The 20,701-nt window shown below is 42.0% G+C and overlaps 1 protein-coding gene across 2 annotated transcripts in view; it reads left to right on the top strand.

Annotated features, from left to right (window-relative positions):
• ncapg (non-SMC condensin I complex, subunit G) overlaps positions 1-4,244 on the top strand; it is a 58,254-nt gene extending 54,010 nt beyond the window's left edge. For both annotated transcript variants that reach the window (XM_060831510.1, XM_060831519.1), the window contains exons 20-22: positions 568-675; positions 818-899; positions 3,623-4,244. In XM_060831510.1, coding sequence (XP_060687493.1) covers positions 568-675; positions 818-899; positions 3,623-3,749 — 317 coding nt within the window. In that variant the 3' untranslated portion in view covers positions 3,750-4,244. The remainder of the gene's footprint in view (positions 1-567; positions 676-817; positions 900-3,622) is intronic.
• Positions 4,245-20,701: the final 16,457 nt, after the last annotated feature.

The following is a 20,701-nucleotide window of genomic DNA, read 5'->3' as shown; positions in this document are numbered from 1 at the left end:
TGATCTTAAAAATGAGAATGTTTTGCAAGGGTATTTAATGGTGACCATTGCTGTCTACATGAAGTCCTCTGGTTATTCTCCTGATAAGCAATTGAGAAGAGGGAGGTGGTTCAGAATACATTCAAGATTACAAATTTGGATTTCTGGGAGGAAACTGGACAAGAGAAGCAATGGACATTAGATGTTAATAAGTAAATACATTTTAGAATTTGGATAGAAACTGTATGTTTGTGGATTTCCAAAAAAAAAAATTGATTAGGTTGACTGGAATTTGGTGTTGACAGTGCTAAAAGACATAGACTGGAAAGATAGATGAGCCGAGATCAATATACACACGGGAAGTATCATCAATATTTATCAATTTAAAAAAAAACTCAATTTGTTGCAAATTAGAAAATGTTAATGTGTCACCACTTTGATATCTTGCAAAATTCCAAATCCTGTTAGGAACTACAATTGAATTTAAGAACTAGCTCACAAACTTTTAACTGGAAAACAAGAATGGTTTACAGCATTGAGAGAATCAATATAGTTCTGCAAACATTGTGCCTTTATCCTTTTTTTCAGATGAAGATCTATCCCAAATCACTGGAAGTGTCAAAATTTCTAAACAACCAAATAATGAAACAATAAATGGTAAAGGAGGAAAAGAAATGACCAAGTCCAGCAAAAAGGGTAACTTTTTTCTGTAATGTTCAATGGAAATTCTATATTATTGGAATTTTGCATTGGACTTTTATGTTGGAATGGATTTTATTTGTCCAGGTGTTACCTTTTAAACATCTTAAGTGAGACTAATGTATACTGTGCTTTTTAGAACAAGGGAAATGTTTGTCAACGGCGAAGTCTGTAACTAGAAGCAGAAGGACCAGGAGAGCAGTGCAATCTTCAGATGAAAGGCAAGTAAAGTATCAGTCATCAGAAGTAGTTTTACTTATCATTCATAATCATACTGAATGTTATTAAAATATTGCAACCAGAAATGGAAATGACATCTGTTTCTAAGTTGGTGTTTCAAGCTCTTATCCCACGAGCTAAGGAAACTCGGTCCTGTAAGTATTGCATGTACGATTCATTAGACAGCAAACTGAAATAATGAACAATCATTCTTTCAAACGTAGACTGAAACTACTTTGTAAGGGCAACCCAGAAATAATTGGAAAGTTGTTTTTTACCACTTCTGTGTTTTGCAAATTTTCTTGTGCATTGTCAGGCAATAGGGAAAAAAAAACTTCAAATATTAGCATTGACTTGCAATTTTTTCTTTAAAAAACTCATCTGAAAATCTCAAACTTGATGACTTCATCTATTAGAGATAAAGTGTGAAGGATATTCCACTGTCTTTGTGATTAGCATGAATGGTTAAAAACATCCAACATTCTGAACTAGACTGTAACTGACCAGTAAAATTGGCTAAGATATAAGGAGAATTCTAATGCAAAAGAAAATATTTCAAATGCTGGAAAACCAAAATAAAAGTAGAATGTGTTGGAAATATTCAGGCTGGGCAGCATCTGTGAGTAGGGAAATAAAGTTAACATTTCAGCCTTATGACCTTTCATCAGAATTGGGAAAAGTAACAAGTTTCGAGCAAGGAAGTTTTAAGCAGGGTAAGAGCAGTTTATTTCTGATAGGATAGAAGCACAAGAGATTCAGTGATAAGTGGTGATGGCACAAAGCAAAATAAGATTGCAGTGAGACAGGTATTGGATCTGGATGAGGTATAAATTATGCACTGCATTTTTGTACACCGAAAAGTGGAAGTTGGAGCATTGTTCTGCAAATGACAATTGTGAATCCGTGATATATTTTAAATCTGTGATTGGTAGACCTCTGTTGTCCAAAGATGTTGAAGAAATATGGAGGAAGTGAGGGTATAAGAGTTGGACCTCACCTCAGCGCGCTTACATTGAATTGAAAGAGATTTGGGATTAAATGACCTATTATTGTTCCTATTGTCTGTGTCCTGAACAAAGTAGGGAATAGAGGTTATGATTGGAAATTATGTTGAATTTGGTCTTTAATCTGGATATAAAGTACCTGACTGAAGAATGAGGTGACGTTCCTTGAGCTTCTCAGAAACCTTGTTGATGCCATGCAAGGAGAGGTCAGATGGGAAAGTGACATACAACAGCAGGTTGGCTGGAAGCTTAGGCTCTCACTAAGTGAATGTGTTATGCTTTGCAGAAAGCACTGACCCAATCTCCATTTGATCTCAATACAGGAAACCATTCGTTGACGTGCCCCATTGTTCACAAGGAGTATATTTCATTAAATTGAACCAAATTGCTGTTTGACCTGTCTGGGGCATTGGACAGTGAGGAGGGAGGAGGTGAAAAAGCAAGTGTCACTTCTGTGTTTGACTGGAGTGGGAAATGGACATTGGGGGTAATTATGGAGGGAACAGTCCCTTTGAAATGGTGAGAGGGGGAAAATGTGTTGCCTGGAATGGGGAATGCACATTGGGGAGTGGTTATGGAGGAAATAGTCCTTTTGGAATGGTGAGAGGGGAAGATGTGATGCTTGTGGCTCAATGTTGGTGGTGGCTGAACTAATTGTAAGTGATCTATTCACTTGTGCAGGTTTGTGGGGTAGAAATTGAGAATTGGAAGAAATGTCCACCTTCTCTTGCCTTCACAAAATCTTACAAACCTACAGATTAGCAGCAGGAGTAAGCCATTTGATCCTCCTAACTCAGTCAATCTGATTGCAAACTCAATTCCGTATCATATCCAGCTATGAAAACCTGTGCCCCTTTTTGGTCTCTGCCTTAAAAATATTCAATTAATCTGCGCTCTAGTGAACAGAGTTCCAAAAGCTTGTGGGGAAATACCTCTGTCTCTGTTTTAAATGGACACTTTGTCTTTTAAACTCTCCCCTAGTTTCTCCCACAGGAGAAACATACTACTTAGCACCCACCTTGGCAGGTCCTTTCTGGATCTTGTATGTATCGATAAGATCAATCTTTATTTCCTAAACTCCCAACAGATAAAAACCCAGTCTGTCTAACTTTTTCTCATAAGCTTAGCCCCTTAACTCAAATATCATTTGAGTCTACTTTCGAAGTTCTTGAATTATCCATCACTAACTACTTCCTCCTCAAGTTTTCTGTCTCCACTTCTGGAAAAAGATATTGACTCACATCCATTCTGAGCTTACTGACTCCCACTGCAGTCTTGATTATATTTCTCATACAAAGACCTGTGAGGGCCTTATTTCATTTGTTTGGTTTCTCTGTCTGTTGTATCTGTTCTCTCAGTATGCCTTAATTATTCCTCAACTAAGGGACTCCACTGTGCTTAACAGATTTCTCCATTCCCTGCACTTCTGTACCCACCCTTTCCCCTTCCCAGTAAACGACTTAAGTTTAATTGAGGCTGAGACTAAACACATTAATCCATTTGTATATTCAGTTATCTTTCAGTTAGTATTTATCAGCAATGTGGGTGATTCATTAGGATTTTGCAAAATTAATTGAGAGCTGTACAAATCTTTTGAAAAAAAACTGAAAATCCCGAGTTTTGGGCATTACCGCCTTTTGTCAAATGAGAATGTAAAATACATGTGTGCTGAAATTCAAAGTTTTTTGCGTGTTAAATTTTATGGCATGGTTTTATGTTAGTGACAGCCAAGACTTTGCAAGCTCAGCACCTTCAGTACCGACAAGACCTTCAAGGCGGGCAAAGACAGCAGCACTGGCGAAAACAAAGATGAATCTCTCTCGATTATTGAACAAAGGAGAAGATTAATCCCAAAATCTTATTTCATGAGCCCCGACATTGTTTCCAAGAGGCAATATTTTGTGCTTTAATTTCATGTCTCATAAATCACATACAGTACTGATCATGAGAGATTATTGTTATTAGGAGAGTGTTAAAGTGAGATGCTCCACTGCTTAAAAATCTTTTTTAGCTTCTTAATTTAATATGCCAGTAATGTTTGGAGACTTTTTTTAATATACTGATGCAAATGTGTATCCTGAAGATGTGACCTTTAGTGGTGTTTTAAAATACTGAGTGCGGTATATCCAGTAGCAATGTTGTACTTGCAAGGTGTGTGCTTTAACTGATCTTGCAACAAAAAGCTAAGAATGATTTTGGATATGACTGTTAATGTTTAGTTTGTGGATATTAATGTGTATTCCTAATGTGTATTTTTATTTCCATAGGACACTTGTTTAAACAATAAATGTCTATTATTAATCTAAGTTTTATTTGTAACATAATTAAAAATTCTTAATACTGTGGGAATGCTACAGGTGTATTGTCCTTTGAGATCATACTCTGATATTAAGCCAATCAGGGCTTGTCTTTTAATGCTAATTAGTTGGCCCATTAGTCCATTTGACCAAAGTTGTGGTCTGAATTTTTATTTTGAATGAGAGCTTTTGAACCATCGATTGGATGGATGCCAGTGTTCGCTTTGTGGGATTGACATTGACTGGGGATCAGTATCCAGTCATGTCCTGCTATAAAAACACACTACGGTGCATGCATGTTTGATATAACTTATTGTAGGTTTTGTAGCAGAGCTGCCTGTTGTACTGCTGGAGCATTAGCTTGCCTCTCGCCAAGGCAGGATATGCTTGGGCCAGGTTCATCCTCTGGTGCATATCTCTGCTGGCTGGGTATTTGTGTAGGAAATGCGTCAATGCCCTTTCGATATATTTGGTCTCTTAGCTCTGCATGAAGTGTTGCCTTTCGGTTCTCCCTTGCAAGATGCCTCTCAAAAATAATGCAAGATATTCGCATTTTAGTCAGTCAGACTACACTTGTGTATTTTTGTCTAAATTGTGCCTTTCCAATGTATGAGTGCATGGCAATCATGGTGTATCTCACTGCCCCCTGGAAATTGCCAGTAAAGCCTTATACATCTACAACAAAATAGTTTTTGCGCTGCTTTTATTTGGAGGGTTATAGTAGCTGAATTTCATTTTATCCTAGTCAACTCAGCCGCATGCTAATCAGTTGGTGTATTGCACTGTCCTTCAGATAGTCCCAGTGCAGCCTTTGTACTCTTCTACTGAAACAGTTTTTGCTGTCCCTTTATTAGGGGGCTGCGCTAGTTAAATTGTAATTAGCGTAATGAACTCGAGAGGTCATAATAATTTTGCTGTATGACATCCCACATCAGAAAGCTCCAGTAAGGCTACACAAAAAAAATCACCCCTCAGAACACCCACAAACTCATCCATTTATCATAGGTATATCTCTTCGCTTGCAGCATTTGCTATTCAAGCCTAAGAATACTAAAATATCACCACGTGAAAAACATAATTTAAAATCAATTCTTTATCACAAACCTACAGAAGAGCAAAGAAAGTGGGTGACTGACTGGGACTTGGCATTATCGCTACCTGGAACTTTCCTCTGTTACAAATTAAACTTTGCGTTTTCTCAGTTACAACAATGACAATTTGCTAGATCTGCTGAGTTTCTCAGCACTTGTGGTTTTGTTTCAGATCTCCAGCGTATGTAATTCTTTAAACAAAAAAAACAAAGAAGTATGGACACTGGAAATCAGAAGCCAAACCAAACATTGCTGTAAAAACTCAGCAGGTCTGACATCACCTGTGGAGAGAAAGCACAGTTATTGTTTCAAATCCAGTGACTTTTAAACACAAATTTATGTGAAGTTGATTTTAGGGAAAGAAATGCCATACCTGGTATAATTATTAACTTTCACTGAAAACTTGAAAACTGGACACAAGCTAATAAAATAGCTGGTGCAAATTATTTGACCTTTGGAATTTGAGTTTTCGACTGATATTAACTTGGGATGTGGTACTATCATGGAAGTTGCAGCTATACAGAGAATTCTTTAAAGTTAGGCCGACGCACAAGACTGTTCCAGGCTGCCCTTTCCTGAAACTCATCCAAAGGAGTATTGTCAAATTGAATTGGTTATTCAAGAACAAAGACACTATCTGTCTCAAGCTTCAAGTGATTAACAACACATAATACTGGAATAAACATTAGCACTACCCCCTTTACTTCATAAAACTTTGAACTTATAAATGGTACATTGTTTTCTTATCAATGTTGACTTCTTCCAACATTGGTTAGAAAACTGCAGAAAATTTCACCAGAAAACAAACTGGCTGAAAATAAACAGTCAAGAATACCTCGTAAGGGGGTTGAGGGGATCCCCCGAGAGAGGTCTTTGCCCCAACCTATTCCAATGTCAAATTTACTTGAGAACAAACCCAGAAATTGAACTACCAGGAATCTGTAGCAATTCTAATGAGGTCAGCCATGTGGACCTCATAAAATATGAGCTCTCTGATTGGACCAGATTAATACCCCCAATCAGGGAGCCTTGGCTGACAGATTAAACAGGTGTGTCTCCAACTCTATTTTGATTTAACCCCTGCCCTCCCCTTCACTGTTTGATCACTCAGCATTGCCCTTTGATGTGAAGGGCACTGCTTGTCACTGGCCACTCGGGTGTTTTCCTTTCTTCCTGGTGGTGGAAATTAAATAAAGTTTTGTGCACTTTGTGTCTCTCACTGCGTCTCACACCTGCACACACACACCATGGGTGCTGGGGAATAACTAAGCACTACCACAGTTAGGCGGTAATGCGGAGGTTAATTAAAAAGGAAAAAAAAGTAAGTAGGAGTGTCTGTTTGATCACACAGCATTGCCCTCAAAAGAAAAAGAAGGATAAAGAGGAGTGTCCCTCCCCATCAAAAGAAGAAAAAAAATAAACAGGTGTGTCTGAGGCTCTGTTCACTCTGAGGGAGCTGGGTTAGTGTCAAAGTCTTTCCCCATGTAAATAAAGGGTGACTTGGTGACAGGAGTTACTGCCCTCTGGACTTATTTCAGCGTGCTCTCAAAGAAGGTTTTCTGCAATGGTCACCTTTGAGTTAGGATAGGGATTTCTGGCATTATGTTGTTATTTGGGAAGCTTGACTTGTTTGATCTTGATGTTAAAGACTAGTCCCAGTAGGTGGAAAGAATGTGCTATATTTTCTTGGCAAATGATGCTGGACCAAGAGAAGCAACAAGTGATTCTCTGGACAGCTTGTGGACCTGCAACATTTTTGGTTATTCGGAGCCTAACACTTCCTGAGGCACTAAAACCTTTCAGGAGTTGATGGACTTAGTTAAGGAATATGAAGATCCCAAGTCTCCTCTAATTCTGAGATGCTGTTGGTTTTACTAGGCAGTTGGAAAACCAGGGGATCTGTATCAGCGAGATAGAGCACGGAAACAGAACCTTTGGTCTGACTTGTCCATGCTAACTAGAAATTCTAAGCTAATCTAGTCCCATTTGCCAGCAGTTGGCCCATATCAAGATGTTTTTTAAATGTTGTAATTGTACCAGCCTCATCTGGCAGCTCATTCCATACACACACCACCATTTGCATTAAAACGTTGCTCCTTAGGTGCTTCTTAAATATTTCCCCTCTCACCCTAAAGCTATGCCCTCTCGTTCTGGATTCCCTCACCCCAGGGAAAAGACCTTCTCTATTTACCCTATCCATGCCCCTCACGATTTTATAAACCTCTATAAGGTCACTGCTCAGCCTCCGATGCTCGAGGGAAAACAGCCCCAGCCTGTTCAGACTGTCCCAAAAGCTCAAATCCTCCAACCCTTGCAACATCCTTGTAAATCTTCTCTGAACCCTTTCAAGTTTCACAACATCCAAAATTGCACGCTATATTCCAAAACTGGCCTAACCAATGTCCTGTCTAGCTGCAACAAAGCCTCCCACCTCCTATACTCAATGCAATGACCAATAAAGGAAAGCATACCAAATGCCTTCACTATCCTATCTACCTGTGACTCCACTTTCAATGAACTGAACCTGCACTCCAAGGTCTCTTCAGCAACAATCCCCAGGACCTTACCACGAATTGTATAAGTTCTGCTCTGATTTGCCTTTCCAAAATGCAGCACCTCACATTTATCTGAATTAAACTCCATCTGCCACTCCTCAGTCCATTGGCCCATCTGATCAAGATCCAATTGTACTCTGAGGTAACCTTCTTCACTGTCCACTACACCTCCAATTTTGGTGTCATCTGCAAATTTACTTACCATAACTATTATGTCTATATCCAAATCATTTATATTAATGAATAAAAGCAGTGGACTCAGCAACGATCCTTGTGGCACACCACTGGTCACAGGCCTCCAGTCTGAAAAACAACCCTCCATCACCACCCTCTACCATCGAGCCAGTTCTGTACCCAATGGCTAGTTCTCCCTGTATTCCATGTTATTTAACCTTGCTAAGCAGTCCACCAACAGGAACCTTGTTGAATGCCTTACTGAAGTCCATATAGATCACATCTACCACTCTGCCCTCATCAATCCTCTTTTGTTACTTTTAAAAAAACTCAATCAAGTTTGTGAGACATGATTTCCCAAGCACAAAGCCGTGTTGATTATCCCGATTCCAATCTTGCCTTTCCAAATACATGTACATCCTATCCCTCTGGATTCCTTCCAACAAACTTGCCAACATCAGGCTCACTGCTCTATAGTTCCCAGGCTTTTTCTTACTACTCTTCTTAAACAGTGGCACAGTGTTAGTCAACCTCCAGTTTAATGCACCTCACCTGTGACTATTGCTGATACAAATATCTCAGCCAGGGGCCCAGCAATCACTTCTTTAGCTTCCCAGTGTTCGAGGGTACACCTGATTAGGTCCTGGGTATTTATCCATCTCTATGTTTTAAGACATCCAGCACCTCCTCTTCTGTAATTTGGACATCTTTCAAGACATCACCATCTATTTCCCACATCCAATATCTTCCATGTCCTTCTCCACAGTAAACACTGAAGCAATATACTTGTTTAGTGTCTCTCCATTTCTTCCGGTTCCATACAAAGGCTGCCTTGCTGATCTTTGAGGAGCCCTATTCTCTCCCTAGTTACCCTTTTGTCCTTAATGTATTTATAAAATCCCTTTGGATTCTCTTCAACTGTATTTGCCAAACCTATCTCACGTCCCCTTTTTGCCCTCCTGATTTGCCTCTAAGTAAACTTCTACTGCCTTTATACTCTTCTAAGGATTCAGTCAATCTCTGCTGTCTATACCTGGCATATGCTTCCTTCTTTTTCTTGACCAAAACCTCAGACATCCAGCTATTCCTACACATATCAGCTCTGCCTTTCACCCTAACAAGAATATACTGTCTCTGGGCTCTAATTGTTTCATTTCTGAAGGCTTCCCATTTTCCAGCCGTCCCTTTGCTTGCGAACATCTGCGTCCAATCAGTTTTTGAAAGTTCTTGCCTAATACCGTCAAAATTAGCCTTCCTCCAATTTATGCGATTAGATTAGATTACTTACAGTGTGGAAACAGGCCCTTCGGCCCAACAAGTCCACACCGACCCGCTGAAGCGCAACCCACCCATACCCCTACATTTACCCCTTACCTAATATTACGGGCAATTTAGCATGGCCAATTCACCTGACCCGCACATCTTTGGACTGTGGGAGGAAACCGGAGCACCCGGAGGAAACCCACGCAGACACGGGGAGAATGTGCAAACTCCACACAGTCAGTCGCCTGAGTCGGGAATTGAACCCGGGTCTCAGGCGCTGTGAGGCAGCAGTGCTAACCACCGTGCCGCGCACTTAGAACTTCAATTTTTAGATCTGGTCTATCCTTTTCCATCACTATTTTAAAACTAATAGAATTATGGTCGCTGACCCTAAAGTACTCCCCCACTGACACCTCAGTCACCTGTCCTGCCTTATTTCCCAAGAGTAGGTCATGTTTTGCACCTTCTCTGGTAGGTACATCCACATACTGAAAATTTTCTTGTACACACTTAACAAATTTTTCTCCATCTAAGACCTTAACACCATGGTTGTCTCAGTCTATGTTTGAAAAGTTAAAATCCACTACCATTATCACCCTATTATCTCCTTACAAATTTGCTTCTCAATTTCCCACTGACTGTTGAGAAGTCTGTATTACAATCCCAATAAGGTGATTATCTCTTTTGTATTCTCAGTTCCGTTGAAATAACTTCCTTGGACACATTTCCTGGAATATCCTCCCTCAGTACAGCTGTAATGTCCCTTACCAAAAACGCCGCTCTGCCTCCTCTCTTGCTCCTCTTTCTATACTTCCTAGAGCACTGGTATCCTGGAACATTAAGCTCCTAGTCCTGCCCATCCCTGAGCCATGTTTCTGTAATTGCTATTATATCCCAGTCTCATGTTCCTAACCACGTCCTGAGTTTATCTGCTTTCCCTAAACGACCTCTTGCATTGAAATAAATGCAGTTTAATTTATCAAGTTCTACCTTGTTCTCTGCTGTGTTCCTGCCTAGCCTGACGGTTTGACTCGCTCCATTTCCCAACTGTACAGTCTCAAAGTGATCTCTTTCCTCACTATCTCCCTTGGTCCCAGCACCCCACCTGACTAGTTTAAATACTCCCGAGCAGTTCTAGCAAATGTCCCTGCTAGTATATTAGTCCCCTTCTAATTCATGTGCAGTCCGTCCTTCTTGTGTATGTCACTTCTACCCCAGAAGAGATTCCAATGATCCAAAAATGTGAACTCTTCTCCTATACACCAGCTCCTCAGTAACGTATTCATTTGCTCTATCCTATTGCTTGCCTCACTAGCTCATTGCACTGGGAGTAATTCAGATATTACTACCCTTGAGGACCTCCTTTTTAAATTCCTGTCTAACTCTCTATATTCTCCCTTCAGAATCTCATCCTTTTCTCTTCCTATGTCATTAGTTCCAACTTGTACAATGACCTCCTGCTGGCCCCTCTCCCCTTTGACAACATTCTGTACCCTCTCTGAGCCATCCTTGATCCTGGCACCAGGGTGACAACACATCGTTCTGATTTTTCACTGCTGGCCGCAGAAACATCTGTCTGTGCCTCTGACTAGAGAGTCCCCTATCACAATCAATCACTTAGAACTAGATGTACCCTGCATTACATTACAGCCTGTCTTGGTATAAGAGATTTGGCTGTTCATGCTACATTTCCCTGAGAGTCCATTCACCCCCTACGTTTTCCAATAATTCTAATTTGAGATAGGAATAGCTACAGGAGACTTCTGTACTACCTACCTCCCTCCCTCTCCAACCTTTACTGGAGTTAACCCAGATATCTGACTGTATTTGTGATTTTTCTCCCTTACTATAAATGCTATCCATCACCCTCGCTCCTGTAAATTCCTTATTGCCTCTAACTGCCGCTCTAACTGATCCATGCAATCTGATAGGATTTGCAACCAAAGATTCTTCCAACAGACATAATAATCAGTAACACGGAAACTCTCCTTAAATCCATCAGGAAGAGCACATCACTCTACTAAAACCCATCATTACACCTTAACAATCTACAGACTCAGAAAATAGCACATTCTTGTTGCTCTAAAAAAACACTGCACCAGGTTAACTTTTGTATTTTTAAAATTCAATCAAGAGAAAGATCTCAGTAAAACATATAATAAAAAAAATCCCACTCTAATCACCATTACAGCAAGGTTACACTTAAAAACTATGTACTTATCTGTTCCTGTGCTGTGAGTTCTCCCACATAGGTTCCTCCAAGGTCTGCTGTGAATTTTGCTGTTTGTTAACTTTTCTATCACGCATTCCGATGTTCATCGCTCAAACAGGAAAGGCAGTAGCTATGCAGATTCACTGCTGTGTCAGACAGCAGTGTAGGCTTCTTTCTCTGACCATATGATCACTGCTTTTGTCAGTCTTCCTCTTTTTTTAAAGTGTCGTTTTTTTCATTTTCCACCCCCCCCCCCCAGAGTTCCAAAACAACGCAACAACATATAAAACAGTAATTACTGCTCCTGAAATTTGAGGAAACCACCTCCAACACCTAAAATACTTCAAAAAAGGAGCAGTTCCTACAACCACAATATTTTCCCCATCCTCCATCTTGGCTAATCCAGAATCTGGCAGAAGTTTTGATTAGGTTAAGACCTTGTGTGTGATTTTACCTTTTTTTTTGCCAAGGGTGTTTATGAGAATTGTTGCAAGTATTTGGAACAGCATCATTAAGTTGGGATAGAACATAGAAATAGCACAGAACAAGCCCTTCGGTTCTTGATGTTGCACTGACCTGTGAACTAATCTAAGCCCATCCCCCTACAGTATCCCATCATCGTCCATGTGCTTATCCAAGTACTGTTTCAATGCTCCTAATGTGGCTGAGTTAACTACATTGGCTGGCAGGGCATTCCATGCCCTTCCCACTCTCTGAGTGAAGAACCTGCCTCTGAAATCTGTCTTAAATCTATCACTCCTCAATTTGCTGCTATACCCCCTCGTACAAGCCGACATCATCATCCTGGGAAAAAAGACTCTCACTGTCCACCTTAATCCTCTGATCATCTTGTATTAAATTCCCTCTTAGCTTTCTTCTCTCCAATGGAAACAGACCCAAGTCCCTCAGACTATCCTCGTAAGACCTTCCTTCCAGACCAGGCAACATCTTTGTAAATCTCCTCTGCACCTTTTCCAATGCTTCCACATCCCTCCTGTAATGGTGTGACCAGAACTGCACACCATATTCCACATGAGACCATACTGGCGTTTTGTACGGTTGCAGTATAACATCACGGCTCCAGACCTCAATCCATCCACCAATAAAAGCTAACGCATCGTATGCCTTCTTAGTAGCATTATCAACCTTGGTGGCAACTTTCAGGGATCTACGTACATGGACACTAAGATCTCTCTGCACATTCACACTGCCAAGAATTTTTCCATTGATCCAGTATTCTGCCTTCCTGTTATTCTTCCCAAAGTGAATCACCTCACATTTATCTGCATTGAACTCCATTCGCCACCTCTCAGTCCAATTCTGCAGTTTATCCAAGTCCCCCTCCAACACGCAACATTCTTCCACATTGTTCACCACTCCACCAACTTTAGTGTCATCTGCAAACTTACTAACTCATCCACCTGTGCCTGCGTCCAAGTCATTTATAAAAATGACAAACAGCAGTGGGCCCAAAATAGATCCGTGTGGCACACCACTGATATCTGGACTCCAGGCTGAATATTTTCCATCAACCACCACTCGCCGCCTTCTTACAGAAATCATGATTTGGACAATCACTTGTTGAAGGAGGGACACTCCTAAAGCTAGTGCTTCCAATTAAACCTGTTTCTCATCCAAACTGCTAAATCACCCTCAATCCCATGCCTCTGCATTTTCTCCAAAAACTTACCATGTGGAACCTTACCAAAAGCTTTACTCAAGTCCATGTACACCATGTCAACTGCCCTACCCTCATCCACATGCTTAGTCACCTTCTCAAAAACCTCGATGAGTTTCATGAGACATGACCTGCCCTTGACGAAACCATGTTGACTATCTCCAATCAACTTTTGCTTGCTAGATGATTATAAATCCTATCTCTTATGATCCTTTCCACAACTTTTCCTACAACAGACATATGGCTCACTGGTCTATAATTACCTGAGTCATCTCTACTGCCCTTCTTGAACAAGGCCACATTTGCAATCCTCCAGTCCTGTGGTACTAAACCTGTAGACAATGACGACTCAAAGATCAAGGCCAAAGGCTCTGACATCTCCTCCCTCACTTCCCAGAGAATCCTCGGATACATCCCATCTGGCTCAGGGAACTTACCAACTTTCACACTTTCTAGAATTGCTAACACCTCCTCCTTACTAACCTCAATCCTTTCTAGTGTAATAGCCTGTTGGTTGGGTATTAGGATAGGGTAAGTTATTCTTTATTTTGATCTCTTTTGTTTGTATTTCATTCAGTAATCTTGTAAATAAATTGTTTTGTTTAAAACTAAGTGGTTGGACCAGTTGTATCCCTCCTTGAATATCTGTGTTACACCTGCTTAAAGCAATTAGAAAAGTTAGGGCTACTTTCCTGAAATGTTTTGAAGGGGTCTGGCCTGGTTTTGAGGTCAAAAACCAGATCGAATGAGCAGCCAGCCTGGTGAAGAGATTTTTGCCCGAAATGTCGATTTTCCTGCTTCTCAGATGCTGCCTGACCTGCTGTGCTTTTCCAGCACCACACTGATCTAAACTCTCATTTCCAGCATCTGCAGTCCTCACTTTTGCCTAGGCTGGAAGGAAGCTCGGGTTGGGTAATGAATATCCTTTATGTTTAAACTTAAGTAATACTAGGGTTTTTCTAAACAAAGTGAAACACACCTCATCACAAAGCAAATTGCTGGGGAATATACAAATTCTGAAATAAAAATAACACTTTTTAGTCTGTTGTACATTTTTATTATGCTATAAAGCAGCGAACAATCTTGGTATGGGATTATAATTGAGAGGAAAAGCAATATAGAGCTGAAAGTAGACAAGATGGCACTGGCATAGATTCAGAAGGAAGGAGAAAGCCTTTCAGAGAGAAAAAGAGTGGAAAAGGTTTGAGAATGGGTGTGAGGCAGGACATTTAAAAGGAAAAATGAAACAGGAGAGAAGTATGGGTAATAATATTTAAAAGATTAGAACTATGAGGGTAAGCTTACATTGAGGAGGTGAAAAAGTGTTGCTGGAAAAGCGCAGCAGGTCAGGCAGCATCCAAGGAGCAGGAGAATCAATGTTTTGGGCATGAGCCCTTCTTCTCCTGAAGAAGGGCTCATGCCTGAAACATCAATTCTCCTGCTTGTTGGATGCTGCCTGACCTGCTGCGCTTTTCCAGCAACACTTTTTCAGCTCTGATCTCCAGCATCTGCAGTCCTCACTTTCTCCTATAAGATTTCATTGAATTCAGTGGAAACACTGATGGGGAGCAATCTGTTTCCAACACAGGTTGTGTGGAACTGTTTAGAATCATGCAAGGTTTGGGGGAAGGAACACGGAGGCATTTTTAATTTTGTTTGATGAAAGTCAAAACAGTTGGCCTTTGAAAGGCAGCTGTTGCTGACATTAAAGCAGCCTGCTTGGTTCAGTTCACTTTGTGAGGAAGCCTCAGCAGATTGAGATAGACCAACATCACACAGTTCTGAGCCAATCCCTGAGGCTTGCAGGCAGAAATTCTGAAATCGCTTGCAGCAATTTGGACAAACCTGCCAGGCATTTGAGAGAGTAAAATAGCTGATCCGCGCGCTCTTGTGAGGCAATTGTAGTTAGCCTCCCTTTCACCACCCAGAGAACCAGGTTTGAGTTTACCTACCCCCTGCAGATGTATGATATTTAATTAAAAATAATTAAAACAACTAATCTTTGAGAGGTGAATGTGGGCACATTAAAGCAGGTGCCAAAAATGAAAATCTTGGAAGTAATTTTGGAGGAATTTAAATATCTTCTCCCTGCATCAATAAGAACCCACTGAGGGTACAAAAAAAGTTTCAGCAGCTAAGATGGTTGATGGTTCTGAGCTTGTCCATGTTAATACTGCAACCAGGCCAGACTGTGAAGCAATTCCTGACCCGGAGGACTGCATTGACAAGGTTACAAGTGGGTGTACTAAGGGAATACTGACAAGTTCTCTTACACTGAAGCAAAGAAGTGTTGGCCTTTGTCATAAGTTTCCAGTGCTGACTGAAATGACTTGATTGAAAATATGTATCAGCCATTTTTGAGGCCAAAAGGAGCCAGCATTCCTTACCTTGATGATGCAAGCAATAAAGTTCGCTTGAAGGGACCACTTGCAACAGCTAACGGTGACAGTCAGGTGGGCAGTGCCCCTTCTCCTGGGAAAGGCCTTCCCTATGGATAGGATATTCCCTATTCTCGAACATCCCACCCTTCATTCCAGCTGAGACTCTCCTCCCCTACCTTCACTAACCAGAGGACAGACGTTCAGAAGTCTACAGCTACCTGGCCTGGGAAGGAGGGGTTCAATGGGGCTTTCTGTGTGACACCAGGGAGCTGCCTGTTGATTCCTTCAGGCAGTAGTCAGCCTGTGTTGCCATGACTGCAAGGGGGTGGAGCTTCCATAAAGAGCAGAGCAAGCCAGTTAGCATCAAGTGATGGTGGTGAAGAGAGGGTTTTGGGTGAGAAAGGTGCAGGCAGTGGGGGGGGGGGGGGAGGCAACAGTGGGGATGGGGAGTAGGGGGTTGGGGTGGGAAGGATGGTGGTAGGTCAACACAGGTGGAGGGTACGACCTGGTTGGTTGATGGTAGCAATGACCCCAGTTGGTAGCTGAAAGAGGAATGGAAGTGAAGGGGGAGGGGCTGGGAAGGGAGATTATTTGGAAATGGAGAGCTCAATGTTTAGTCCTCTGGGCTGTTGGCTGCCCGGGTGAAAGATACACTTAATGGTCAGGTCCAAAGGAGTGTTACTGAACAGAGAGACCTTGGAGTGCAGGTTCATTGTTCCTTGAAAGTATAGTTGCAGGTAGATAGGATAGTGAAGAAGGCATTTAGTATGCTTTCCTTTATTGGACAGAGTATTGAGTACAGTTGTTGGAAGGTCATGTCGCGGCTGCACAGGATGTTAGTTAGGCCACTGTTGGAATATTACGTGCAATTCTGGTCCCCTTCCTATCGGAAAGGTGTTGTGAAACATGAAAGGGTTCAGAAAAGATTTACAAGGATGTTGCTGGGGTTGGAGGATTTGAGCTCAAGGAAGAGGCTGAACAGCCTGGGGCTGTTTTCCCTGGCGCGTCGAAGGCTAAGGGGTGACCTTATAGAGGTTTATAAAATCATGAGGGGCATGGATAGGATAAATAGACAAAGTCTTTTCCCTGGGGCGTGGGGGAGGAGGGAGTCCAGAACTAGAGGGCATAGGTTTAGAGTGAAAGGGAAAGACATAAAAGGGACCTAAGGGGCAACGTTTTCACATAGAGGATGGTATGTGTATGGAATGAACTGCCAGAGGAAGTGGTGGAGGCTGGTACAATTACAACATTTAAAAGGCATCTGGATGATTTTATGAATAAGAAGGGTTTGGAGAGATATGGACCAAGTACTGGCAAATGGGACTAGATTAGGTTGAAATATCTGAACGCATGGATGAGTTGGATCGAAGGGTCTGCTTCTGTGCTGTTCCTCCAATATGCGGTCTGATTCACTATGGCAATGGAGGACGTCGAGGGTGATCATGTCGGAAAGGGAGTGGGAAGGGCAATTGAGATAGGCGGTGACATGACCATCCCGTTCTTCCTCCATTGCCATGGTGAATCAGACTACAAATTGGAGGAGCAACATCTCATCTTCCCCTGGGCAGCCTACAGCCCGGAGGACTGAGTTCTCCAATTTAAAATAACCTCCCTTCCCATCCCCTCCCCTTCCCTTCCATTTCTCCAACCAACCCTTCCTTCCAGCTACCAACTGGATTCATTCCTCCTATCAACCCACAACCTGTACTCACCTATCACTACCTTACCACTCTGCTCCTCTCCCCACCCATAACCCTCCCCCCTTAATCTGCAACTCCCCCTACACCCACCCCCAGTCCTGAAGAAGGGTTATACCTGAAACGTGCAACTTTTCCAACTCCTTTTGCTGCCTGCCTTGCTGGGTTCTTCCGGCCTCCTGCTTGTCTACTGAAGTAGTACCTGGCCCCGCTATAGGGTACTGTGGTGGCAATATCACAAGGTGGCGACACACAGGGGGAGCTCCCCTTGCTCCCTCCCGGACTCGAGCTGGGCACCTCCCCTTCATCAGAGCTTGATTCCGGACACTAGACCCTGTCCAGTGCTAGGAGTGGTGTTATGTCCCAAGCTTCTGTACTAAGTGATTAAATCAGGCCATGAGAGATCACTGAAGACCTCCCTATTGTGAATCCTGGGGTGGAATCAAGAGTGACGTGTTTCCAGACCAACTACCACACTCAACGTTTGGGAAGGGGTCAAAGGCTGCAGGCAGTGATCTGCAGGAGAAGGACATCAGTCGCGACCACTGTGGGTATAAGCCTGATGTGTAACAATGTTGCTTCCCCTTACCCTACTGAGGAGCTCATGGAGGCTTCACAACTGAGGCCTGATTTTCAAGATTGAGTCCCTATCCTGACTCCATCAACTTTAGCTTTGTGGGGCCTGGAGTTGGGAGTGTCCAGGGTGGCCACATTGACATTTCAAGGGCACATCCCCTTCATATTGACAACCTCCATGAGGCAGGAGCCTGACAAAGCCAGTCAAAGGTATGTGTGGACGGAGCTTGTTGTGTTCTGTGTTTGGGTGGGATCAGCTTACTGGCCCTTGAACAACCTGCTGTTGAAGTACAAGCAGTTCTAGGACTTGTTCTGTTACTTCTGGGCCAAGTGGAGAAGGACATAGACTTCCCCTCAATGAAGTCATGGCGAGACATGGGAAAGACTCATATCCACATGTTCCATCAACGGTATGCAAAGGGATTGGCAAAGAGATGGGAATCCAACATCAAGGATTTGGAATTCATGCAGCAGTTGACCCAATCAGGACTTTGCTCTGCAAAGTGTACTGTCGACCTGAACATTGTGGAGTCTTCAGATGCACACACAAGTTCCTGTGCTTTCAGTATGTGGGCTGTGGCTCCCACTTTGATTAGCGAATATGGGGTCTATCAGCAGCTTGCTGTGCCTCTTGTCAATGACATCAGAAGCCAAGTAAGGGAATTTTATTCCAACATTTTCTCTCTGGATTCATTCAGTGAGGACTTTCACAACAGAAATTGCTTGAGAAACATCACATCTGGGAGTATAAGTGGAGAGAGAAAACAATGTCTTACAGTCCAGTGACCCTTCAAGAGGTCACTGGATCCAAAACATTAAATATTTTTTCTCCACAGTTACTGCCAGATTTGCTGAATTTCTTCTTGTTTTTGTTGTTGAAACAGAGAAGCTAGATTGGTGAGAATGGGAACTACAAATAGCTGAAAATAGATTGGCTGTACTGAAAGCACCCCATTTCAGGATAGGACCTGAGGCATGTAATTGACATTTCCCAACTCTGAATTTGTTAAACTTGATAACAGGACCTGAAGGCTGTCAGAATCCCATGTGGAAGATGAGGTGTTGGAGGAACAACATTTATAAAAATGGTTCCAAGCTTTCAGTTTCCTGGCCAACATCTGTCTCAGGCTTGCTCCAGTGAGATTCACAACAAACTGAAAGAACCACATCTCACCGTCCTGAACACTACAGCCTTCAGGAGTCAATGTGGACTTTTAATGATTTTAGAGCATGACTACCTCCTTTCGTCTCAGTCACCCACCTTCACTCCCTGGTCCTGCCGTGATATAGGTTGCTTTCAGCACAGTAAACTCTCATTTTTTTTTAATATATCCAGAAATGCTCTAATACACAACTGAATGTTTTATGTTCATCACCAAATCAACCAAGATATTCTTTTTCATCTACTAATCACCACCAGTAAATCAACTGTGTTTTACAACTGATTAAAGTCCAAAGCTGTGCAGGTTAGGTGAACTGGCTATGCTAAATTGTCCATAGTGTTTGGGGATGTGTAGGTTAGGTGCATTAGTCAGAGGTAAATGTACAGTAAAAGGATAGAGGAATGGGTCTGGGTGGGTTACACTTCAGAGAGTTGGTGTGCTCTCATTGGGCTGAATGGCCTGTTTCCACATCTAGATTCTCCTCTTTCCTGGTTTACGATAAACAATCTCTTTGTCTGTATACCTTTTTCTCTTTCTCTGGGTTCTGACTCCACCAGTTCAAGCACTCCCCCACCCCACCATCTTAAATATAAATTTTTACCAGCTTTATCATTTTTGAATCAGTTCTGAAGGGTCATTGAACTCAAATCATTAACTCTGTTTCTCTCCACAGATGCTGCCCGAGCTGTTGGGCTGCAGCAGTTTCTTGTTTGTTTCAGATCTCCAGCATCCACTGTTCTGCTTTATAAAATCTTGACTGGAATAAAATGCTGATGAATAAGTAGAACACACCATTGCAAAGTAATTTGAGTATTTATTTTTTTAAACATCAATTCATGGAGCATGAGGGTTGCTACCTAGGTCAGTTTTTATTGTCGACTGTTCGGTATTGGAATCTATCATTCACAAGTTTTGCTCAAACTTAATATGCACATACTTTGGTCTTGCTTGTTGCGTGAACAGACAGCTCTAGAATATTCTAATATACACAATGGCGCAAGTTTATCTTTGTGCTAATTACATCCTCTTGCCCATCTGTCAATAGCTTTTGGGTGGCACAGTTGTTAGCACTGGCGCCTCATAGCGCCAGAGACATGGGTTCAATTCCCACCTCAGGCGACTGTGTGAGGTTTGCACATTCTCCCCGTGTCTGCGCGGGTTTCTTCCGGGTGCTCCGGTTTCCTCCCACAGTCCAAAAACGTGCAGGTTAGGTGAATCGGCCACACTAAATTGCCCGTAGTGTTAGGTGCAGGGGTAAATGTAGGGGCAGGTTCTGGGTGGGTGCGCTTCAGCGGGTCAGTGTGGACTTGTTGGGCCGAAGGGCCTGTTTCCACACTAAGTAATCTAATCTAAAGATCCAGGTGCAAAAGTCTTTAATAAACATGCATCGATACTTTCCTTCATTTTGCTTTAGGACTTCCCTGAAGTTTAAAAGTTTAGCAAAAAACAAAAATCACTATCTGCAAAGATAGTGGAAGGAAACCCAGTCCAAATTGAATAATCGGAAAAACTCAACTGAACAGGAAATCAAGAATTGCTAATGATAAAAAGGGCTCCCTCAGTACAAATATACATTCTAGCTCTGGAAGCAAGAGTAGGTATACTGTGTTATGGTAGGTGCTAGGAAACATAAATCAGTAAAAATGAAGACGTATCAGGAAAACTCCATGTAGTTACATCAAGCTTGTCACGTGAGCTTGCAGACCAAGTGAT

Source organism: Hemiscyllium ocellatum, chromosome 1, assembly GCF_020745735.1.
Source record: "Hemiscyllium ocellatum isolate sHemOce1 chromosome 1, sHemOce1.pat.X.cur, whole genome shotgun sequence".
NCBI lineage: Eukaryota > Metazoa > Chordata > Chondrichthyes > Orectolobiformes > Hemiscylliidae > Hemiscyllium > Hemiscyllium ocellatum.
Note: the sequence above shows the minus strand (reverse complement) of the source record. Positions and strands in the feature narration are given on the sequence as shown.